General features: G+C 42.4%; 1 protein-coding gene across 6 annotated transcripts in view; it reads right to left on the reverse strand.

The window, feature by feature from the left end:
• Positions 1–918: 918 nt before the first annotated feature.
• Positions 919–25584, reverse strand: part of MICAL2 (microtubule associated monooxygenase, calponin and LIM domain containing 2) — a 249417-nt gene continuing 224751 nt past the window's right edge. For 4 of the 6 annotated variants that reach the window (XM_058446993.1, XM_058446991.1, XM_058446992.1 and 1 more), the window contains 3 exons: positions 10794–10896; positions 5886–5959; positions 919–2434 (listed from right to left, as the gene is read on the reverse strand). In XM_058446993.1, coding sequence (XP_058302976.1) covers positions 2250–2434; positions 5886–5959; positions 10794–10896 — 362 coding nt within the window. In that variant the 3' untranslated portion in view covers positions 919–2249. The remainder of the gene's footprint in view (positions 2435–5885; positions 5960–10793; positions 10897–25584) is intronic. The other 2 variants (XM_058446988.1, XM_058446989.1) reach the window with 1 other exon arrangement.

Raw genomic sequence — 25584 nt, forward strand, 5'->3', positions numbered from 1 at the left:
TTCTCATCTATTAACAGAATACTAGGGGCCAAACCACCTTCTCTCTTGGCCCTCTTGGGAGACTCATTCTTCGGGATGGAAATATAACAAATGAAAATAAGTGGCAATTAATTCTTTTGCACAATAACAACTCAAACATGACACACTTGAACATCATCTGTTAAATGTATGCAGGCATCAAAGGATGCACCTTTATGCAACTGACAGAAAAGACTGGGGCCTGAATATTGCTGCATATTCTAGAATGAAAACTGAAGTTATAAATCTTTCTCTTATAATGAGTTGATATTCCTGTGCATCAATAATCTTACCTCTAAATGCCTGATAGGTGAAATCTTTAATACTATACAACTCACTGCCCCAAACATCTGGATTATTTGTATATTAAATAGCTTATGTACCAATTTCTTAGTGCTAATAGGTCTTCTCCAAATTATAACACCTGAAAACCTGAATTGTGAGGAAATGATATTATCAATTCTCACCAATACACAAATAAATAAAAATAGATAAATATCCAGAAGTGGTTCAGTTTTCATAGGTAGGTAGGTAGGTGCCTCCTCATATTGCCTAATAATAGAATTCAGGCACTGGAAGACCTGATTCTTATTTAAAAAAAAAAAAAAGGAAGGAAGGAAAGAAAAGGAAAAAGAACTGCAACCTTTGGAACTTGGTATAACAGAAAGTTTGTGCTTAAATGTAACCCAAAGCATTGGCTGACTCAGAGGAAATCCAGTTATACATCTAATTTCTGGCTTGTCAGCTGGCCAGATTGGTGTGTGCAGAGAGCGTCTCTGATAGAAGTGGTTCATGGATCGATTTGAGAGAAATTTGTTCTCCAGTCAGAGCCAACTGTTGCAGAGCACCTTTTGTCTAAGGACACATTTAAACACTTGCCGAAATGACAGCGGCCAAATACACAGCCAAGAGTTCTTTAGTGTTTCTCTTATCGATAATAGACTAAATCTTCAAAGAATCCCGTTGAGCAAAAACAATCAAATGTTTTATGACAACACATCATCATATTAAATCTTCTCTTCTTTGGCCCCCATGGGAACCCTCATAATGCTCCAGGAATTCCAACATGTCAGCACACAAACTCCATCTCCCAGCTTTCTTTTCAAACTGAAATGTCATTAAAAAAATCCATGACCTGTTTGGGATTTGGTAAATAGGGTCACTGCATTCAGCCCTCCCTCTAAGTCAGAAGTGGTTTTGTCCTTGCTCTGTAGAGTTCCTGGGGAGAGGGAGAGATACTTCTCTCTTTGAGTCTAAGAAGACCACCAGCAAGAATAATTCCTTCTCTTGTACCCTAGTGTGTTCAGTTTCAGTAGCAGCACCAACCTCACCAATATTTTATCAACAAATAAAAGAAGTCCCCCCCCCTTTTTTTTGCCATCATCAACACTTATTTAAAAAGTATTTTAAAATCATTCATTTTCTGAAAATGCTTTTCATTATTTTCCAGGGTCCATTAAAAGCATAGCACAGGGACAAAAAGCTTTTCTAAGCCAGCAGCATTTGGTGAACACTAACAATCCCACTGGCATAAAGTTAAAGTTTTATTTCCTTTTTTCTTTTATTCTTAAAATAAAACTAAGGCTCTAATGTTCTATTAAGCTCTCATTGCTTATGTATATTATATTAAGGCTTATAAATGCACCTGGTAAATTAAATTCACCCTGGATTGAATTAACACCTGCTGTATGAGTTATTTGCTTTATGTAATCAGTAATCTCAAGGTTTCTCCTCTTTCTCTGGAAACACAATTTAAATATTAACCTAATCTTTAAACTGCGGCTGCTTTTTTCTGACATTTGGAAACCGGTCATCCACACAAAAAAGGCAAATATGGATATATTAATGAAAAGGCAGCTTCTCAAAAATTTTAAAGTATGTAACTCAATGAATTGGGAAGGAAAATGATAAAAGCAGCAGGAAAGTCAAATCTTTGTGTCACTTTCTAGGGAAAACAATGCTGGTCATCTGCCAACAACACCTCCAGTCTGAGAGCCTGGCTGAAGTTGACTGCCAATTGCCAGAGTCTTTGGGTTTTCTTATTATAATCTCTGGAAGGACCTTGGGAAGCTGCCATGCGTGCAAGAGAATTTTAATTTTAAAAAATGCAGTAAAGGTATAACTTAAGTTCCAGGGATGAAAAATCCTGCAGAAAGACCTGTGAGGGTGTGCGGTGCACTTGGCCTGATCCGGTCCCAACGTGCAGCCGGGGAGAGGGGCTACGGGCTTCCTCAAGTCCTGCTCAGCTGACAGCCTCTGGGGAATACGAAGCTTTCAAAGTGCTGGTCCTCGGCTTTTTCTCTGATGCGTTGTTCCTCTAAGGAATCGACGAGTTTGTCCCTTTGCTCAATCACTTGCATCAGCTCAGTGAATATTTCTTGCTCTTCATTTAGATCCTTCTCATCTTTCTGGCTCTCTAAACAAAAAAAAAGAAAACCATTGGGCTCAGAGAAGATTGGGCCCCAGGAGAGTTCTTGGCATGGACATTCTCGATTGTTATGGGCTTGTTCTGCCTTTAATTTTAATGGAGAAAACAAGGAAATGAATTTAACACCAAAGAACCGCCCTTAGAGCGAGAGATGAGAAAGGTGGGTGCGGTGAAGCAGTTCACTCAGTTTTCATCTTGAAGATATGTACAAAGCGACAGGGAAAACCCCTTTGTAAGAGAAGGAATTTAATACCAGCCAAACCCTATCAAGTCCCCCAACCTTCCCTCTGCCCCAAAGAGAAGCTAACAAAACAACAAAAAAGGCGGTTTCCATAAACATATCTGAGCCACAGCAAAGAAATCTGTGAGAAGTTTCTAAGCAAACCACCTGCACCAGTGGCTACCGTTTAAATGACCACAATCTTTTTTTTCTTTTTTCTTTGTTTTGAGATGGAGTCTCACTCTGTTGCCCAGGCTGGAGTGCAGTGGCATGATCTCGGCTCACTGCAATCTCCACCTCCCGGGTTCACGTGAATCTCCTGCCTTAGCCTCCTGAGTAGCTGGGATTACAGGTGCCTCCCACCACACCTGGCCAATTTTTTGTGTTTTTAGTAGAGACGGGGTTTCACCATGTTGGCCACGGTGGTCTCAAATTCCTGACCTTGTGATCAGCCCACCTAAGCCTCCCAAAGAGCTGGGATTACAGGCGTGAACCACAGCGCCCAGCCGGAATCTTTTTCATGTGTAGTTAATGACAAACTAGCCTTTTGCGTAGGGACCACAGGGAAGCAAAGTGAGGCTACAACTGTCTGATAGGAAGGTGTTTCCACACCGACTTTGCTTTTCCCTTTGTCTTCTCGAGTACCTGACCTTCTTGATAATTGGCCTGAGGCATTCAGTTGCCTGGGGGAGATAGGATTGTTAGAAAATGGAAGGAGAGAGTAGGAAACAAGTAGTAATGAGCTTTGGACACAGAAAACAGGATTCTGAAGCCAGATTTAAGTCTTGTCAAGCAGACAATTGCCTTGGGAGAAGACTTTCTAAATTCCTAGAGCCCTTGTGTCTAACACACGGAGGACTGGGTGGGGAGCCTCATCCCAGAGTAGAGAGGGTGCCACTGTCCTTCATCAGGCTTAGCTCTGAGGTCTGGGCCAGGAAGCAGGTAGGTCTGATGAAAGGGAGACAAAGAAATACCACCCCATTGCACCTCAAGTTTTAAGAAGAAAGAAGAGAGGCAGGAGGGGCAGAGGGTTAGAGCCCCATGCTCGATCTCTCCATTCTGGGCCTTGGAAGCCCCAAAGCGGACAGGAAATGTCATATCTCATTGGTGGATGGGCAAAGGACTCTTGCCCTGCCCTTGTTCAGAATTCTGGAAAGAAGCCAGCTTAAAGTGCACCCCTATGTATAAACATAGGATAGTACTTCATGGTTGGGCAGAGAAGAAGGGTCTGAGTGTGGCCCCCCAGATCTTGGTGTGCTGTATGTGGCATGGGTGGAGCCTAGAAGGGTCTACTTGCCCCACTGTTACCAGAGACAGCTGGCTAGCGGACCTGCCACAGGGTTCCCCCATGGGGCAAAGTGACCCCACAGGAGAGACTGTCTAGCCGTGCTGAATGGAGGATGTGCTGAGGTGAGGCTGGGTGAGCCAGGAATGCCCGCAGGCTCTCGGGCACCCTAAGAGAGTAGGCAGGCTACGGATGAGACCAGCACACACCTCAGCTGCAGATGCCACCAGAGAGAGTTGCAACCCAGTGATGGGGGATGCCATGAGGGGACTCAATAAGCAGAGCACCCCACACAGAGTCCTAATGCCACCACAAGGTCACACAGACCTGCCTCTTCCCGTTACCTGCCAGTCACCCCGGGGAGAGACGCAGAAGGGAGGGGTGGCATCTTCAAGACTGCACATTTTCATCCCAAAGAGACCGAGCATCTCCTACAAGGACTGTTTAAGTTATTGCATCAGATTAAGTTTACCATGGAGGGATAAAGAGTTCCTATTTTTTTTCCTTGCTAATCAGTGGGAGGCTGCATAGGCAGAAGATGAGCTCAGGTACAGACAGAATAAAGAAACTACATTTTTTGGATACATCTGAGAGGGTTGAGAAAAACCTATGACCTTCATTCCTTTTTTTTTAAAGAATTTTTTAAAAAAGAATCAAAGGTGGCAAATAGTCTTTGGTGGTATTTATTTAGTATCCTGAAACAGAACAAATTAAACTTTTCAAATCTGATATATAAATCAGATATCAGTTAGAACCTATGGTTTATTAAGTAAGGTATATTCCAGGATTACTATTCATTTAATAAACAGCACAGAAAAATAAAAAAAAAAATCCTCTCTCAGTTTAGGCTTGTCGTGGATGGACCCATCTGAGCCCCTCTGACATATAAAAAATGATTTATACCACTTTAGTCTGTACAGTGCTGCTACATAAGGATTTTGTTAGAATTCTGTTGCTGTAAAGAAACAGTCTGCAAATTACTGCCATATGGGAAAGAACAGGAGACCTTGATCTGTGATCTGTTCCTAAATCTTAGCCCTATCATTCACCTTGAGCATGTTATTTAAATTCTCTGAGACTCAGTTTTCTAATTTGTAAATAGGGCGCAAAAATACCTAAATACAAATCAGTGATAATGATGCCTAATATTTGCTCAGTACTTGTCTTATACTGGGCAACCTCATAAGGTAGGTGCAATATGAGATCCATGAGGTATAGACATTCTTTAAGTTGTTCTTTTAGATCTAGGTCTGAATATAGGAAGGTCATGCATGGATCTGGCACTGCAAACACACAGGCGCAAAACAGAGTGAATATGCCTTTCTGGCGGGAACTAATAAATGCATACAGCAGTATATTGTGTCAGTTGAGTTTATCTCCACTCTCCTTCCTTCCTGGTGGAATCGTTTTCTCATGTGTGATGGCCTGGCCCTGCCCACACTGGGAAGGAATGTTTCCTTTAGTGCTCTAGTGCCTGGCAGCACTAGGCCCACCTTTCTCCGGGATCCCAAAGCCCTTCTGATGTGGCCTTCATCTCACTGAACTAGCATTATGGGACTAGGGGTGTTAGTCTCCCCAGTGAGATCACAAACTCCTAGAGGCAGGGCTTGCTCTTCATCATAAACCAGGCCCACAGTTCCCAGTAAATGTGTGTTAAATGAATGGGTGGATATGTGAATGAGTAAGTGAACACAGGACTTTGTTCCTACTGCCACATGGGATGGGGGAAAGCACTGCCCTCACAGCCCAAGTGAATGAGGCTAAATGGGGTTTGTGGTGCTGCCGGTGGGAGGCAGGCTGGCTTTGCACTTTCCTCTGACTTGCAGGCTGGCAGGCAGGAAGAGTGCCCCACTCTGGGATTTGTGGCACACTCTGCTCAAGAACCTTTCTGGGGGACAGTTCTGAACCAGGGCCCAAGACATCAGCACACTCACCCTCCTTGAGCATTTTCTCTCTCAGTTTCTGCTCCAGTCTGCTTTGATGATCTTCTAATTCTAGTTCCTGGGCCCTGGGTGAGAAAACGTTCAAACTTTATAAATACTATAGATTTGGGAGGAAACATTGATGAATAAGCCCATTGAGAGTAGCTACAGCATTCTTTTTCCTTATTAAAACTGGAGTTTTAGCCCATCTTTATTTTTTATTGTAATTATTTTTTTGAGACCAAGTCTTACTCTGTTGTCTGGGCTGGAGTGCAGTGGCATCAGCTCACTGCAACCTTTGCCTCCCGGGTTCAAGTGATTCTTCTGCCTCAGCCTCCCAAGAAGCTAGGATTACAGGCGTACACCACCATGCCTGGCTAATTTTTTTTTTTTTTTTTTTGAGACAGAGTTTGCCCTCGTCACCCAGGCTGGAGTGCAATGGCACGGTATTGGCTTACTGCAACCTCCACCTCCCAGGTTCAAGCAATTCTCCTGCCTCAGCCTCCCGAGTAGCTGGGATTACAGGCATCTGCCACCGGGCTGATTTTTGTCTTTTTAGTAGAGACAGGGTTTTACCCTGTTGGCCAGGCTGGTCTCGAACTCCTGACCTCAGGTGACCTGCCCTCCTCGGCCTCCCAAACTGCTGGGATTACAGCATGAGCCACTGCGCCCGGCCTTAGCCTGTCTTTAAACTGAAGGTTCTGCTGCTGCTGGGATCTCTGAAGGTACCTGGAAAGATTGCTGAGATACACTGAACTCAAGAGACCAGGGGAGCAGCTGAAGGCTGCAATGTGCTCTCAGTAAGCTTCGGAAGGCCATCCAGATCACCCTTTAGGGATGGGATGGGGGTGAGGAGAATAGTGAAGAAATGACTAGCATAGGCCCGGGAGAAGCAATGACAATCAAAAGCTTTTCTCTCTTTTAGGAGTAACTTGATTTAGAACATTATCTCCAATGATGCCCAAGTCCCTGATTGTGGTACATGAGAAAACAAAATAGAGGAAACAAAAGTGAGACATTTTGTGTGGGTGGAGTGGGGGCCTTAAAACTCAGGCAACTCTCCAGCTCGCTGTAGGAGAGGTGAGAAGAGTCAGTGATGCTTTGGGGTGGTCAAGCTTGAGTGCTGGGGGCTCAGCATTTCCACTGAGAGGAGCAGCAAAGTCAAGAAATGAGTCCTCAGTGAAGGTTAGATGGAACTTAAGTTTTCCATGCCAGGGGATGCCCCATTGATATCACTGTGGGTGTGTGAACTCCCCACAGGCTAGCCCATGTGGTAATGCGGAGGCTCCCAAATGCCACTCTGGAGTTCTCAGGAGAAAGGAGGACCACACACAGATGTGGCAGTGGTCAGAGGTGAGAGTTGAAGTTGTGTGATCCCTAAAAGGAAGGCTATAGAGAAAGAAACAGTTTGAAGACAGAAGCCTGGAAATACCTACACTTGGAAGCCAAACAAAAAACGTAGCCAGGGAAGAAGCCATCCAAAGGTTGGAAGAACAAAACAAGAAATACACCATCACAGAGACAAGCAAGGGATGTTTTGAGAGAAAAGAGAAAGGTCAAAGGTGTTCACTGCAACAGAGACTTGAAGAGGGTTAGGGCCGAGACTAGGTTCCTGGGTTTGACCTGGTGGGGCCTCCTTTTCCAGCCTCCACCTGCCATCTGCATGTGTATCATGCATCGCCACATGGGTGCTGGGGTCACTCTGTTATACCTGGTTACTGGCGTTATTTTTACTAACATCTGCTACTACATGGGCCAAGGTCCCTGCTTCTTGTTATCAACCCTGAACTTCTTGTGGCCCACTGTGGTAGCCAATGGAGATGGACCGGTCAGACCTTCCTTTAAGAGAACTTTCTGGGAGAAGCATAATGAGCTCACTGCTGCTGCAAAATCCACTTCCATGTCATGCAGACTGGGCACAGAGGAGGTGCTGCAGTTGCCCCGTTCCTGCCTGCATGGAATTCCTAGATGGGCAGTCTTTGCACTGATGTTCCCATTGGCCTGGCCAAGACTTTCTCAGAGCTGCGCTGCATCTGGGGCTCCTCCTGCCCAATTCTTCTCCTTCCCCACTCTCCTTTTACAGGCATCAGAACTGCAGTGGAGTCTGAAGACTTCTCACTTCCTCCTGCTCCCTCTCCCTTCATAGGCATTTTCTCCAATAGACCTCTTGTTCTTCGAAGTGTCTTTGCATCTGGTTGCCAAAAGCCTTGAATCAAGATACCAATAAGACATTTCTCCATGCTCATTCAGGGCTCTCTCCAAACTAAAACCCATCCTTTAGCAGAGCTCCTACTAGCCTTTGTCTAGTTCACATGCCAAAGTTTTCCTATTCACCCTCCTTTGGAAAGGAAAGTCCTTCCGACAGCATGTTGACCAGGGAAGCTGCAGTTATGGGACACAGGCAGCAGCCATGCCTCCCTGACTCTCAGGCAGACCCTTCTATCGCCATGGAGCTCTTCTGAGTTTTCTTATCACTACTGTGCTATGCATGTGCCTATGTGTTTCCCTTAAAACTACAAGATCCTAGAAGATAGAGTCTATGACCTTATCCATCTTTATTTCCACAGAACCCAGCATAGTTCCTGGTGCATAGAATATGCTTGATAAATTTTTTACACTTTTAAAATAATTTTCACATTTTTATAATTTATCATTCATACCTGGCCTCAATGCAGACACAGTAGCTATATAAAAAGGGCTTTGTAGTCAGGTAGAGTGGACAAATTACTTAGCTGCCCTGAATCTTAGTATATGCATCAACTTAAAAAGTTGTAATAAGGCTGGGCATGGTGGCTCAGGCCTGTAATTCCAGCACTTTGGGAGGCCAAGGTGGGTGGATCACTTGAAGTCAGGAGTTCGAGACCAGCTTCGTCAACATGGTGAAACCCTGTCTCTACTAAAAATACAAAAATTAGCTGGGTGTGGTGTGCACCTGTAGTCCCATCTACTTGGGAGGCTGAGGCAGAAGAATCACTTGAACCCAGGAGGTGGAGGCTGCAGTGAGCCAAGATCACGCCACTGCACTCCAGCCAGGGCGACAGAGCGAGACTCTGTCTCAAAAGAAAAAAAAAGTTATAATAAAACAAATCATCACTTGAGATGACCCCCCTTCTTCCCAATTCCTGGCATTACCTTCCATGTCAATGGAACTCAATGAATGTAACTCCGGGCCACCTCTCCCAACCCTATCCTTCCTCACTCTCACCCCGGGGAGGTAAATTTGGGAAAAATAGACTATGTGAGCTCAACTCACTCCTCTCTTTTACTCCCAGGCTCAGCCAGTCTTCAGCAAACGTGTGTTCTCAATAAGCCTTGCCATAGTTCTAGGGCAAGGTTTCTCAACCTTGACACTTTTGACATTTTAGGCCAAATAATTATTTTTTGGTGGGAGGAAGGGACTGTCTTGTACTTTGTAGGATGTTTAGTAGCATCCTTGGCCTCTGCTCACTGGATATCAGTAGCACCCCTGCCCCTAGATGTGACAACAAAAATGTCTTCAGACATTGCCAAATATCCTCTGAGGTTATTGCCCGTGGCTGAACCCCACTGGTCTAGGATAACAGCCTTGCCCCTAAGGAGCAGGTGAGTCTACTACCTTTTGTAATTAGGTAGGTATATGTCTAATTCTGGGGTTGGTTAGTGTAGTGGGTTGAATGGTGACCCCCTAAAAGATATGTCCACGTCCTAACCCATGGAAACTGAATGTGATCTTATTTGTAAAGGGTCTTTGCAGATGCAATTAAGGACTTTAAGATAAGAACATTCTGGATTATCTCAGTGGGTCCAAAACCCAATGACCCAAGTGTCTTTATAAGAGCAGAAGACACAGACACACAGGGAAGTCTGTGTGAAGACAGAGGCAGAGACTAGAGTGACACAGCCACAAACTCAGGAAAGCGTGGCGCCAGGAAAAGTGGAAAGGGCAAGGACAGGTCCTTCCCTAGGTCCTTCCTTGTGTTTCTGCAGGAAACACGGCTCCCGCAACACCTTGATTTTGAACTTCTGGCTTCCAGACAGTGAGAGAATAAATTTCTGTTGTAAGCCATCCAGTCTGTGGCAATTTGTTATTGCAGCCTAGGAAACGAATAAAGGTAGCAAGCCATCTGGGCTGTCATACTTAGCCATGTACAAGCCATTATCATATAAGCCATTATTGGTAATAAAGATAATATTTTGATGTTCCCTCTGTTGAGTTGGTTGTCTTATTTCTCACCTGGCTCAGAACCCAGGCAGGGAAGAGTGGTAGTATTTATTACACCCCTTCAAAAGCCCTTAAAATTACCTCCTGGGGTTGGGGCAAAAATGAAATGAGACAGCATAAATGGAAGCACCCAGCACGACTTATGGCACTTCAATTGATACTAAATGTTACTTTTTTCCCTCTAGAATGATGACAGGTATAGTGACCTTCAGCTTTTTCAGAGTGTGGTGACATCCATCTCCACTTTTTGATCTCCAGACGAGGCTGCAACTGCATTCAGAGAGGACAGCCAGACAGATCTCAGTCTTTCATTCTCTTAAGGCCCCAGGAAGTGGTCAGGCATATGTCACTGAGTCCTTCCCAAGATTTACACTCAGAGGCCAGACACAGCCTTCCCATTGCAGGTGTGTGATCCCTCTTTTAAGATGGACCCAGGGAACAGGCATGGATTGGAAATGCCTTATCCAAATGACCTTCAGCTCCAGACCCATTACCCGAAACCTATTTTAGCCACAGGACTCTGCAGAGAGAACAGACAGCTAAAGATTCTTTGCACTAATGCCAGCATGATATGCAAGACGTCAAATATCAATTTGCCTCAATCACCATTCTGTATGCACAAGGAGAAAAAGTCCCGAGACTTCAGCCTCGGAGGGTAAGCCGCCCCCCTTCGCCCCTTTGCTTTTAGGACTCGCTGGTATCTGCGCTGCCTTACTTACATGATTAGGAGCTCCGACTCATATCGCATTAATTTATTCTTCTCCAGAACCAGCTTAAACCATTCCTGCAAAAGCTGTGCTTCATCCTGTGTGCCTGAATCTGCTTAAGAAATCAACAGCAAATGGGTTACATTGGTGTTTCTCTCCCCATGATCAAACTGCTTTGAGCCACTTTAGCAGGTTATGTTTGTAGTGACAAGGGCTTTGCAGGCAGCAGCTCCCTGACACCCTGTAGGTGCCTCCAGGTTATGGGTATGACAAATAAAACCCACCTGTGCATGCTCTGGGTACATGTGTCAGGGGGTCTTCTTGGACACTTAGGGCATGACTACTCCAGTTCCAATGGTCACATAACCACGATAACATCCCACCACAAACGACCCTCCCGCTGCCTACTCATATATTCTTTGTAAAACTTACATATGTGTATGCATCACATCCTTCACCAAGGACAACCCTAGCTGCTGGTCATCATATCCTTCTTTTTCTCCCTCAGATCAAATGCCTACTGAGTGCCCAGGTGGCGTGTGGCTCCTTCCACGGGGCAGGGAAGCTCACGCCACATTTGTTCACAGAGGAGTGCTGACTAGCATTTTGATTTTTCGAACAAAGAAAAGCCAAATAATAATAAAAAAAAGTTATTAGCTTTGTGTCTTATGGGGGTAAAGTTATATCCATATATTCTTATTACTTAGATTATAACCTTTATTAAACAGAAGAAGAAACACGAGAAAGCTGGCACTGCTTCTTAGATAATGTTAGATACTAAATATCTAGGTACTCAAATGTTAAAAGGTGGCTTTCGAATATTTCACCCTGAAAGGAGAACACAAGCTGTATGACAAAGCTCATGGCCATCCTAGAAGGATTTATCCTAGAGGGTCCCATATGCAGAGGAGAAAACAAGGCAGACAGAAGATTTGTGTGACCTTGTGCAAGTTGCTTAACTTCTTAGAACCTCTGCTTCTTCACTGGTTAAACTGAAATAATAAGACACACAGGCAATACAATAATAATGAGCTGCTGTTTATTTTCTAGTGATTACATGCCAGTTGATGGGCTATGTGCCTTATATGCAGCATCTAATTTAATCCTATAACAAACTTATCTGTAGATACACTTATCATCACCACTTGGTAACTGAAGAAATAGAGGTTTAAAAGATTAAACTTGCCCAAGTTCACAGTAAGCAGCAGAGCTAGAGCCTGAAATTAACTGTGTCTGATCCTAAACCCACGGTCTTCACTGCTATGTATATTTCTCCTTCCCTCCTGCTAAAGTAGTCTTTTAAGGTAAATAATAAGCCTAGTTCATTGCCTTGCACATAGCAAGAAATCCATAAAAGTTAGTTCCCTTTTCTCCGGGTCTCCTGGACCACCTTTTTATTGATAATGAAACTGGAGTCCAGAAAGATTTACAGTCATCTCTCAGTATTTATGGAGGACTAGTTCTAGGACTCCCTCTTGGATATCAAAATCCATGAGTGCTCAAGTTCCTTATATATAATTACATAGTATGGTTAGCTCTTGAAATCTGTGGGTTCCTCATCTGTGGATTCAACCAATTCTGGATCAAACATATTCAGAAAAAAATATTTCACAAAGTTCCAAAATTTGGAACTTTGTGAAATGTTTGCTGCACTTCAAGTACTATGTTGAATCCATACAAGTGAAGTAATTTGTAGGCATTGTGTTTGGTATTATGAGTAATCCAGAGATGATTTTAAAATATGGGAAGATGTGCATAGGTTATATGCAAATACTATGCCTTTTTTTTTTTTTTTTTTTTTGAGACAGAGTCTCGCTCTGTTGCCCAGTCAGGAGTGCAGTGGCATGATCTTGGCTCACTGCAATCTCTGCCTCCTGGGTTCAAGTGATTCTCCTGCCTCAGCCTCCTAAGTAGCTGGGACTATAGGCGTGCACCACCACACCTAGCTAAGTTTTGTATTTTTAGTAGAGATGGGGTTTCACCATGTTGCCCAGGATGGTCTCGAACTCCTGGCCTCAGGTGATCCTCTTGCCTTGGCCTCCCAAAGCGTTGGGATTACAGGTGTGAGCCACCATGCCTGGCCTGCTATGTCATTTTATATCAGGGTCTTGTGCATTCATACAGTTTAGTATCTGCACAGGAGTTCTGGACCCAGTCCCACATAGATACAAAGAGGTGACTGTATTTGCATATAACCTCTATACATCCTGTAGTATATTTTATATAATTTCTAGATTATTTATAATACTGAATATGATATAAATGCTATGTCAGTATTTGCCATACTGTATTGGTTTTTCTATTTGTATTATTTTTTATTGTATTATTTTAATTTTTCTCTAAATATTTTCAATTTGCAGATGCAGAAGGGTGGACTGTATATGCAATATCCCAAATTATTTACTTTATGGGCAAACTGGTGCTAGAATGCAGAGCTTGGCTTCTGTTTCATTCATTCACTTAATAACACCTATCTATCAGACACCTCCTATGTGTTGGTATTGCCTTAGGTCCTGGAGATACAGTGATATATAATGTTACATTGCATGAGAGATTTGCAGATAGTAAGGCATTGTACCTACCAAAAAGGATATCATTAGATACTCTTTGGATCACATGGACTCAAAGAGCTAGAATAAAATAGAATATTAGAAAAAAATCACAATAAAGCAACAAAAAGCACTCTGGGCACACAGGGGAGGGAGGATTTTCCTGATCAGGGTGTGAGGCTGGGCTTCCTGAGGGACTGGGGTGGAAGAACAGGTAACACTTCTGAGAGGAAATAATGAGGGTGGAAGAGGGCATGTTTCAAGATGAGGAAACAACTTGAGGAAAGACGAGGGAATGGGAAAGAATATGGTGGAGACAGAGATTGGGAGGGGCTGAGGGGCACGGAGGGGTGGGCCAGGAGGCCTGGCATTTTATGATGATCTCATCACAGAGAGTAGTGCTAAGGCATTTGCACTTCATGCTGTAGAACACAAAGGGACATTAAAGGAGGTGGAGTAGGAGAATGATGTGTGAAGTGTCGTGTGTAAAGGACTAAAGTGAGAGAGGGAGCAGGGAGGGAAATAAGGTGTTAATCTTTCTTAGGTTTCTTGAGTGAATGAAAGTATGAGCAACCAAATTTATAAACATCGAGGGCCAACATCTTCTAAGCATTGTTTGTGGTGCCAGACAGGGGAGAGTAAACACTGGTTCCAGCTCTTTAGGTAACTGGGAGCTCATGGTCCATTGGGGAAAACCAACGTAGCCAAATAGAATACAACATGCCTCTTGTGAGAACACAGGAGGCAGGCAATTAATTGTGTGTGGAGAAAGCGAGGGAAAGCCTCAGAGAGGAGACAGCAGGTGCGCTCAGTCTAAATGGATGACAGAGTTTGCCAGAGAGAGGAGGGGAAGAACAAGGCATTCACAGACATTTGTTATTGGATGAAAGAATGAAGTATGTATGCCAGAGATCATATAGAACATAGAAGTTAAGAACGTACACTTTAAACTGAAATTTGGGATCAAAATGCCACTCCTCTACTTCCCATTGTGTGGGCTTGAGCAATTATCACAGACTTCTTAAGCCTCAGTCTCTTTATCTGCCATGCAGCTGCAGTGGGATTATGCACAGAAAGCCCTTATCCCAGTCCTGGCACATAGTATAAGCTCAATAAATGGGAACTGTCACTGTTGAAATCATACAATACACATGGTAGAAGAACCCTCCAGGGTCATCTGGTCCAGCCATGAGCCAGTGCAGGAATTCCCTTCACTCCTCCCTGACAGGTGGCTGCTCTATAATTATCCATGGGATGAGGGAGCTCCCTCCTGTCCAGGAAGCCCACTGCAGGGCTGTGTACTTTAAGTCCTGAAAACTTCTTTCTATTGGCCTTCAATGGGTTGGCCGCTAGCCACTGATTCCAGTTTTTCTCCCTGTAGGAAGATGGAAAACAGTAACTGTATATTTTACATGACAGACCTTTAGATATTTGAGGACACATCTCACAATTCACTAAGTTTGCTCTTTTCAGAGCACCTCCAGATCATCTGTCATTTTGTCCTAGGAAGGATGCCCATTCTGCTTACCCTCTAATTTTCCAAGATATATCTTAAAGAGAGTCTATAATTAAACACTATATAAACAACCCAAAATGGAGAGACCCTCTCACACCTTCATCGTATGCCCAGAGATTGCAGAAGTCTTTTTAGCAGCACCCTCACTGGGACTCTTATTTACCGGTAAATGAACTCTGGCCTTTCCACAATGGTGGTAGTTAAGTCTGATACCTTCATCTTCTACTTGTGCAACTGATCTTTTTCATAACCCAATTCAAGACTTTATATGCATCTTGTTAAATATCACCTTATTTGGCCCATTATGGAGACATCTTTTGAATATTTTATCCAGCTGATACATTTCTCCTAACTCTGAGATTTTTGCAGAATTGATAAATGGGCATCTTGTACATTTGTGTGATATTAGAAAGCAAAATATCAGATGGAACTGGACATAGAAGACAGCCATCTGGCCCATCATAAGGGAACTTTCTCAGCCTTCAGATGAAGCCGACTCTATATGCACCAGACTGGTATCATCCAGCCAACATTGCTGTATCTTGTCTATGAGGCTGTTAGAGAAATGACCAAGGTCAAAATAATTTCCTGAACTGAAGCTCCACAATGTCTGTCATGTTCATTGGCACTACAAACCTTGCAACTCCACCCAGAAAAAGAAACGACATTTGCTTTTCCACAGCTTCTCACTAAACACGAGTGGTTCCTAGTAATCTCAAAATTCTTTCTAAATACTCACAATTTCTTTCTTTCTTTTTTTTTTTTTTTTGAGCGAGAGTCTCACTCTGTTGCCCAGGCTGGAGTGCAGTGGCGGAATCTCAGCTCACTGCAAGCTGCACCTCCGAGGTTCACATCATTCTCCTGCCTCAGCCTCCCAAGTAGCTGGGACTACAGGCGCCCGCCACCTACAGGCTAGTTTTTTGTACTTTTTTTTAGTAGGGACGGGGTTTCACCGTGTTAGCCAGGATGGTCTCCATCTCCTGCCTTCTGATCCGCCCGCCTCGGCCTCCCAAAGTGCTGGGATTACAGGTGTGAGCCACCGCACCTGGTCCACAATTTCGTTAATAATCATTTCTAGGCTGGGCGCACTGGCTCACGCCTGTAATCCCAGCACTTTGGGAGGCCAAGGTGAGCGGATCATCTGGGGTCAGGAGTTTAAGACCAGCTTGGCCAACATAGTGAAACCCTGTCTCTACTGAAAATACCAAAAGTTAGCTTGGCGTAGTGGTAGGCGCCTGTAATCCCAGCTACTCAGAGGCTGAGATAGGAGAATCGCTTGAACCTGGGAGGTGGAGGTTGCAGTGAACCCAGATTGCACCATCGCACTCCAGCCTGGGCAACAGGAGCAAAACTCCATCTCAAAATAATGATAATAATAATAATAATTGTTTCTAGAATTTTGACAAGGATCATAATTCATGTTTCTTTTCCATATGAAAAACGTAAAATGTGCTCCAAAACCTCTAGCCTTTTGGTTCCAAAATTCTCCATGAGTTTTCAAAGACTGAGGTCATATGTATAAGCTATTTCTTTTGTTTTGTTTTGTTTTTTTGAGACTGAATCTCACTCTGTCCCCCAGGCTGGAGTGCAGTGGCGTGATCTCAGCTCACTGCAACCTCTGCCTCCCAGGTTCAAGAGATTCTCCTGCTTCAGCCTCCTGAGTAGCTGGAATTACAGGTATGTGCCACCATGCCCAACTAATTTTTGTGTTTTTAGTAGAGATGGGGTTTTGCTATGTTGCCCAGGCTGGTCTTGAACTCCTGGGCTCAAGTGATCCACCCGCCTCAGCCTCCCAAAGTGCTGGGATTACAGGTGTGAGCAATCGTGCCCGGTCAATGTGCAAGATATTTCAAAAGCAGGGGCTTAATTCAGCAAGTTCTGATTGAGTAACGCTACCTCCAAGACACTGTTCTACGTTCCGTCTTTCACCTGGCCTTACAGCTGTCTCATTTTTTCCACCTATCTAGATTCAATCCCTTCTAGATATTTGTTTAATGTTTCTAGATTGAGGATCGTTTTTCCTTGATAGAGAAAACAGAAAAGCTGAGAGCTGAGAATTCTGCCTTTCCTCGTCATCTAACATTGTACCATCTGCCACACACACTGGGCCTATCCTTCCTTGTTCCCAATCCAAAAGAAGCAGCTTTTAAGACACTATATTACTGTCTTTAGAGCATTTTCTGTTGTTGTTTTTCAGATTCAGCCTCTTTGCTGCATTATATCCCCAGGTTCTAGCTAGACTTTTATCCGGGATTACATGTCCTTTTTTCAATCTTATGTGTCCTAAAATCTGGCCTGTTAGAGAGTTCCCTGTGTTGCCACACTGATTCCCCTTGACACTGTACTTGACAAACACAGGTTGAACAGAATCACTCAACTTAATTATTTTTTCAGTGGAATAACTTCTAATTTTATTGGCTACAGTTTTTTTTTTTTTTTTTTTTTTAATGGGATGAAGCTCTTGTCGCCCAGGCTGGAGTGCAATGGCATGATCTCGGCTCACTGCAACCTCTGCCTCCTGGGTTCAAGCAATTCTCCTGCCTCAGCCTCCTGAGTAGCTGAGATTAGAAGCACCTGCCACCATGCCCAGCTAATTTTTGTATTTTTAGTAGAGATAGGGTTTCACCATGTTGGCTAGGCTGGTCTCGAACTCCTGACCTCAGGTGATCTGCCCTCCTCAGCCTCCCAAAGTGCTGGGATTACAGGTGTGAGCCATGGCGCCCAGCCTATTTTTCAGAGTCTCCCTTTCTTCAGTAGTCAAAAGCACTTTGGGGGATCTTTGGGTGTGAAATCAAGTAGAGGTTTCCAGAGAATCTGCCTTCCCAAAGTGCTGGGTTCAGGGCAACTGTGCCCAGTTCAGCCTTGCCTTGCTCTCCACTCCAACCACCCCCCAAGAGCCTCCTCTACGATTTCCATCAGCTCCCTGCCCCCTCCCAATCAGATTCCTTCCTGTGGGTCCTGATGAAGGCAGCATTGCCCCTCACTATAAATGTAGTAGAGCAAAGTGAAAGAAGCATGGGCTTTGAAGTCAATCAGACCTTGCTCTGCCACTTACAAACATGTGACTTTGGGCACGTAACCTCACATCTCTCTGCCCGAGTCTCCTCCTGTGGAAAATGGGGATGGTGATGATAATACCTACCTTATAAACTGGATTAAATGTGCTGATGCACGTCAAATGCTTAGCATTGTGCTTGGCACATAGTAAACACTCAGTAAACTATACCATTTTACTCCTAACTTGCCATTTCTTCCAACGTCTAGTTCTATATTTCAATACGGATTATTTTCTGTTCACCTTTAGAATTCAGCTAGAGTATAACCCCTGCCTTGATTATACATGGCTAAACTTTATTTTGTAACTCAACGTGAAGTTAACAAAAACTCATAAATAATAATTTCTTTTGGCCTCATGTAAATGTAAAGGTCATGTGGCTGTGTGGATCATCCGCACTTCTTGGGAAGACACAAGCACCTGGTACCTATGCGATGGTCTGCTTATCCACATCTCCATCTGGTCCCATAGCTGCTGGTGCATGGAAAGCCCTTTCAGGGCACGGCTGGGACTCTTACGACCAGCTAGGAACCAGGATGCAGCTGCAATGGTGTGGCCAAAAGGCAAGCACCCTCTGGCTGTGAATAGAATGGCCCAGTTCTCCAGCCCTTTCTTCCTCTCACCCTCTGCCTGGGTCCACTGTCAACTGCTCTTCAATTGCTCCTGTGTCCTCATCTCATGCCTTTTCCTGTGCAAAATGTAAGTATCCCACTTGCTGAGATGAAATGATCAAAACCCAACACAAAATGACTTTTTATTAATAGAGTCATTTATATTGACTCACTTTTGCCCAAGAGTACTCTCAAAATCGCAAAGCACACTATGTTACTTCCAACCACCAAGGCTGGTAAATCTTAGTCCCTACTTATCCTATGGTGACTGGCATGTGAAGGTCAATAACTTTTTTCTTTTCTTTTCTTTTTTTGAGACAGAGTCCTGCTCTGATGCCCAGGCTAGAGTGCAGTGGGGCAATTTTGGCTCACCACAAACTTCACCTCCCGGGTTCAAACAATTCTTTTGCCTCAGCCTCCCAAGTAGCTGGGACTACAGGCATGCGCCACCATGCTTGGCTAATTTTTATATTTTTAGTAGAGATGGGGTTTTGCCATGTTGGCCAGGCTGGTCTTGAACTCCTGACCTCAGGTGATCTGCCTGTCTTGGCCTCCCAAAGTGCTGGGATTAGAGGCATGAGCCACTGCGCTGGGCCAATAACATTTTTTGGAATGGATAGTAGTAGAGAAAAAAAAATGATCTATTTATTCTTTAAACTCATGTCTTTTTTTTTTGTTTTTTGTTTGTTTTTAACCATTTTTTTTTGTAGGTAATGCCGAAGGCTTCTCTGGTTATGTATTGGTGTGTGTTTTTTTTCCAAGTTGGGTCTTGTTTTGCCGTTCATAACTATCTATCTCTTTTGATGTGATTTTGTACCTCCTTAGAATCTGTGAGAAGTCCTAATTCAGTGTTTGCTCCAATTTTTTTGATGTAGTCTTCATCCTCACTGATGATCTAGGGGCCTTCAAGGGGCTTTAGAGAAAGTGGAGCAGGAACTCTCAAGAGCACTGTGCAGGGCCTCTCCCCTGGACTGGCTGGGTTTCGGTCCCTGCCTTTTGTTCTCTGGTCTCTGGTCAGCACTCCACTCTGGAGCTCATGCACAGACCTGTTTCATTCAAGCCTCTACCAACCTTCATACGTGGAGCTCTGGGTACGTCTGCCTCCCACAGGCTTTTTACATAGAATGATGATAATCCAGAAGGCTGTGCTGTGGATCTAGCCTGATTCAGTCTTGACAAGCCCAGGATGCCAGTAGCTAGCTCACAATTCTGTTCTGGGAGTCAGAGCATGCAGCTGAAAAACAAAAATTCTAATCTTTCCCTTTTAAATTACTTTTTGTTTTGTTTTAAACTGTATTTTTTTTTTTTTTTTTTTTTTGAGACGGAGTTTTGCTCTTGTTGCCCAGGCTGGAGTGCAATGGCACGATCTCGGCTCACCACAACCTCCGCCTCCCGGGTTCAAGTGATTCTCCTGCCTCAGCCCCCCGAGAAGCTGGGATTACAGTAAACTGTATATTTTTTAGAAACAAAAAAATTAGTTTTTCTTGACTTTGGGCTTTATTGAAATTGTATTATACTGTATGCATTCTTCCACAACTTGCTTGTTTTAAATTAAAAATTATGTTGTAAAAATGCATCCATGTGACTGATTCATTTTCACTGCTGTATATATAATATATATATAATATTCAGTTGTATGACTATACCACAAATTATCCATTTTCCTGTTAATGGATATCTGAGTTGTTCTTAGAGTTCTGCTATTATGAGTGATGCTGTTATGAGCATTCTTGTATGTGTCTTTTTGGCCATGTGGGTAAAAGTTTCTCCGGAGTATACATTAGGAATGAAATTCTTAAATTGTAGGGTATGCACATATTCAACTTTACAGCCTAAAGCCAAATTGTTTTCCAAAGTGTTGTGACAATTTATGTTCCCACTAACATTGAATAAGAGTGCCCCTTGTCCCTCACCCTTGCGAAATACTTAGTATTATCAGATTTTTAAAGTTCTAATAATTTAATAGTTTTCAATAGTTTCTTACCGTAGTCTGAATTATTTGTATTTTCCTGTCTTTTTCATAGGTTTATTGGACATTTAGTATTCTTCTGTGAAGAACATATTTATGTCATTTGTCTATATTTATATATATTGGGTTGTTTGCCTATTTCTTACTGATTTTTAAGAGTGGGAATATTCTAGAATGCTGATTCTTTTTTGCTTATATTTTTTTTGCAAACATGGTCGACCATCTGTATCTGAGGGCTCTACATCCTCAGATTCAACCAATTGTGGATTGAAAATATTCTGGAAAAAAAAAGGATGGTTGTGTCTGTACTGAACATACACAGACTTTTTTTTTTCTTGTCATTATTCCCTAAACAATATGGTATAACAATTATTTACACAACATTTACATTGTATTCAGTATTATAAGTAATCTAGAGATGATTTCAAGTATGCGAGAGGACGTGCACAGGTTATATGCAGTGACTACACCATTTTATATTAGGGACTTGAGCATCCTCAAATTTTGGTACCTTCAGGGGTTCTGGAACAAATCCTCTGTGGATAACAGAGTGTGACTGTATATTTTCCAAATGAGTGGCTTTTCATTTCCTTTATCGCATCTATTGACTAACAACTTGAGATCAAAAAAAGATTCTTCTTAACATCTCAAGTTTCAATTTTCACATTAAAGTCCTTAATCTTTATGGAATTGATTTGTTTGTATGGTATGAAACAAGACTCAATTTCGTTTTTTCCTCTATGGAAACCAATTGTCTCAGAATCACTTACTTCCTGCGATCTCTAATGCTACTGCTGGCTTATATCAACTTTTCATATATATAAGATTATGTTTGGGTCCTTTGATGACTTTCAGCAAAGTATTAAAATTGGCTCCATAAGATAGTACATGTTTTTTGCTAGATTTACTCCTAGGTACCTTATATTTTTGATGTTAATATGAGTGATATCTTTGTTACTTCATTTTCTAGGTGTTCAATGCTGAGGTATTGAAATGCAATTAATTTTTCTAGTTTGAGCTTATATCCAGTCACTGTTATTTAGGTCCTTATTATGTTTAATAGTTTACTTGTACATTTTGGGGTTTTTTTCATGTAGACAATCCTAGCATCTGGAAACAACAAATTTCTTTTTTCTTTCTTTCCAAACCTCTTGCCTTTCTCTGCCTTGTCTTACCACACTGGTTGGGATCTCCTACACAAAGTTAAATAGAAGACTTAAGAGTAGGCAACATTATTTTATTACTGATTTTTAAAGAAATGCTTCTATTTCACAGTGATGTTTGCTGCATGGTTTTGGAAAATATGTTTCAATTAAGAAAGTTCTGTTTTATTGCTTTTTCTTTTGCTAAAAGTTTTTAGCAAATGGATGTTAAATTGTGTCAAATGATTTTCCTTCTTTTGTTGAAAAGACCATAAGATTTTCCTCCTTAATTTTTCAATATGATAGTTGTAAAATCACCCTTAGACTGCCAGATTTAAAAATTAATGGGATTAAGTGAGCGTTATATTCTTTTATCTTTTTGAATCTTTGCTGTATCTGTGGTTGCATCTGCCCTTTCCATTTCTTCTTTATTTTTGTCTTCTGTCTTATTTTTAAAAAACAACTTGCAAGGGTCAGCTTTAGTCTCTTATTAATAAGTTTGTTCAATATTTGGCTTGCAACGAGGCCATGGACTTCCTACAGAGTGGCCAGTGAAGCTGGAAACAGAGGTGAATATATAGCAAGTGGACTGTCGGTATTTGTTGAGTGAGCCAGTCTTCCATAGACTAGGAGTGTCTCTGTACATCTTTGCTGAGTGAGCCAAACTGCAAGGCCCTACCATCCTCTGAACCTGAGCCATTCCTCTAACTAGTCAGGTAGAGAATTCCGAGAAGTGGGTCAGGATAATACTGTGTGACTACTGCACAACTACTTGCTTCCTGGGAAAGGGGAAATGGCTAATTTACTGCTTGCTATAAAAGCTGCTGAGTCCTTTTCCTGGGGCTCCCTAGCTATGGGACAACTCACTGCATGCACAGGTGCCATCTGGGCTCATCATGTCACACCATGGGACTTGGGGACAGGGCAACTTGGGCTATGGTGCTGATGTTCCTGCTGTTTGCTATGCTATGAATAAGAAACTCTCTTGCTCTGATGTACTGAATTTTGTTGTTTACTTTTTGCACCTATATAGTTGTGGCAAACAACCCAAGTTCCTTGCATGCTTAATCATCCACTTTGAAGTGTTATTACTCCTGGCCATTATCTATAAGGTTGGTGTCCTTTTCTGACAATATCCCATTATATTATGTGACAAAATAACATTATCTGTGTTTCTGTGTTCATGGCTACCTGTATTTAGAGAGACTCCTTTAGAATCACAGAAGATCTCAACCCTTCCCCTGCTCTGCTGACTTATGAATGCACAGCAACCAGCCATGTCTAATGATGGATGAAAGAGTACAGCCTTTAACCCACTGCCTTCCTGTACCTTTTGAGAACAAATAGTTATGGAAGGAAACCTAAAGAATGAAAATGGCCATACTGCCCAAGGTAATTTATAGATTCAATGCCATCCGCATCAAGCTACCAATGACTTTCTTCACAGAATTGGAAAAAACTACTTTAAAGTTCATATGGAACCAAAAAAGAGCTCGCATCGCCAAGTCAATCCTAAGCCAAAAGAACAAAGCTGGAGGCATTACGCTACCTGAATTCAAACTATACTACAAGGCTACAGTAACCAAAACAGCATGGTACTGGTACCACAACAGAGACATAGATCAATGGAACAGAACAGAGCCCTCAGAAATAATGCCGCATATCTACAACTATCTGATCTTTGACAAACCTGACAAAAACAAGCAATGGAAAAAGGATTCCCTATTTAATAAATGGTGCTGGGAAAACTGGCTAGCCATATGTAGAAAGCTGAAATGGGATCCCTTCCTTACCCCTTATACAAAAATTAATTCAAGATGGATTAAAGACTTACATGTTAGACCTAAAACCATAAAAACCCTAGAAGAAAACCTAGGCAATACCATTCAGGACATAGGCATGGGCAAGGACTTCATGTCTAAAACACCAAAAGCAATGGCAACAAAAGCCAAAATTGACAAATGAGATCTAATTAAACTAAAGAGCTTCTGCACAGCAAAAAAAACTACCATCAGAGTGAACAGGCAACCTACAAAATGGGAGAAAATTTTCGCAACCTACTCAGCTGACAAAGGGCTAATATCCAGAATCTACAATGAACTCAAACAAATTTACAAGAAAAAAACAAACAACCCCATCAAAAAGTAGGCGAAGGACATGAACAGACACTTCTCAAAAGAAGACATTTATGCAGCCGAAAAACACATGAGAAAATGCTCATCATCACTGGTCATCAGAGAATGCAAATCAAAACCACAATGAGATACCATCTCACACCAGTTAGAATGGCAATCATTAAAAAGTCAGGAAACAACAGGTGCTGGAGAGGATGTGGAGAAATAGGAACACTTTTACACTGTTGGTGGGACTGTAAACTAGTTCAACCATTGTGGAAGTCAGTGTGGCGATTCCTCAGGGATCTAGAACTAGAAATACCATTTGACCCAGCCATCCCATTACTGCGTATATACCCAAAGGACTATAAATCATACTGCTATGAAGACACATGCACACGTATGTTTATTGCAGCACTATTCACGATAGCAAAGAGTTGGAACCAACCCAAATGTCCAACAATGATAGACTGTATTAAGAAAATGTGGCACATATACACCATGGAATACTATGCAGCCATAAAAAATGATGAGTTCATGTCCTTTGTAGGGACATGGATGAAACTGGAAACTATCATTCTCAGTAAACTGTTGCAAGGACAAAAAACCAAACACTGCATGTTCTCACCCATAGGTGGGAATTGAACAATGAGAACACTTGGACACAGGAAGGGGAACATCACACTCCAGGGACTGTTGTGGGGTGGGGGGAAGAGGGAGGGACAGCATTAGGAGATATACCTAATGCTAAAGGACAAGTTAATGGGTGCAGCACACCAACATGGCACATGGATACATATGTAACAAACCTGCACATGTACCCTAAAATTTAAAGTATAATAATAAAAAAAAAAATAAAAATAAAAAAATAAAAACTGCCACAAAAAAAAAATATCTATTTCCTAAAACCCATTCCCAAATTGTGGCAGTGTCAGAGAGGCATGCCTCAAAACCCATAGTCTGCTATCTTTGTTGAACAGCTTTTATTGCATTACTGTTTTTTGGGGGCGGTGGTGGCGGGGGTGTGGGAGCGATAACAATGAGTCCTCATTGAGATCCTTGTTTGGACCAGGCATGCAAAAGTCATGTATTACAAATATTTATAGAAACTAACTTAAATCTCTTGTAGGGAGTATAGTTACAAATGAATGTGAATGGATGAACAAACAAATAAATACAATTTGAGAAGTCATTGACCATCCAGTCATTGACCAACCATGGCTGGTTGCTGTGCATTCATAAGTCAGCAGAGCAGGGGAAGGGTTGAGATCTTCTGTGATTCTAAAGGAGTCTCTCTAAATGCAGGTAGCCATGAACACAGAAACACAGATAATATTATTTTGTCACATAATATAATGGGATATTGCTAGAAAAGGACACCAACCTTATAGATAATGGCCAGGAGTAATAAGACTTCAAAGCTGAATGTGTTTTATAATAATAGGGATATAAAAGAAAAGAGAAGGAATATTTTTGAATACCTATTTCATTTCAGGCCCTTTTTTGGGTGTTTTGCTAACATTATTTCACTTAATCTTTTCTTCATACCACCCCTGTGAGGTTGGTATTATTCATTCAATTTTACAGACGAGAAAATTTGGCAGAAAAGTAAATAATTGTATAAGGACTACACTGGGATTCAAACTCAGGAGTGTCTGACTCTAATGCCTGTGCTCTGTCCAGGACACCTCACTGTACATTATCCAGGAATTTTTATTCCTCAGGTCCTCAGCAGCAGTGAAAACCACGGAGTGTAAGCCCAGCTACTTCCCTGGTCCTGGGGAGGCTTTCGCTAGCATTTCTCACATAATGTGTGCTCCTGCTGCCACCTGCTGGCACCTGGTGCA

This window comes from Hylobates moloch, unplaced genomic scaffold (genome assembly GCF_009828535.3).
Source record: "Hylobates moloch isolate HMO894 unplaced genomic scaffold, HMol_V3 SCAFFOLD_11, whole genome shotgun sequence".
Taxonomy (NCBI): domain Eukaryota; kingdom Metazoa; phylum Chordata; class Mammalia; order Primates; family Hylobatidae; genus Hylobates; species Hylobates moloch.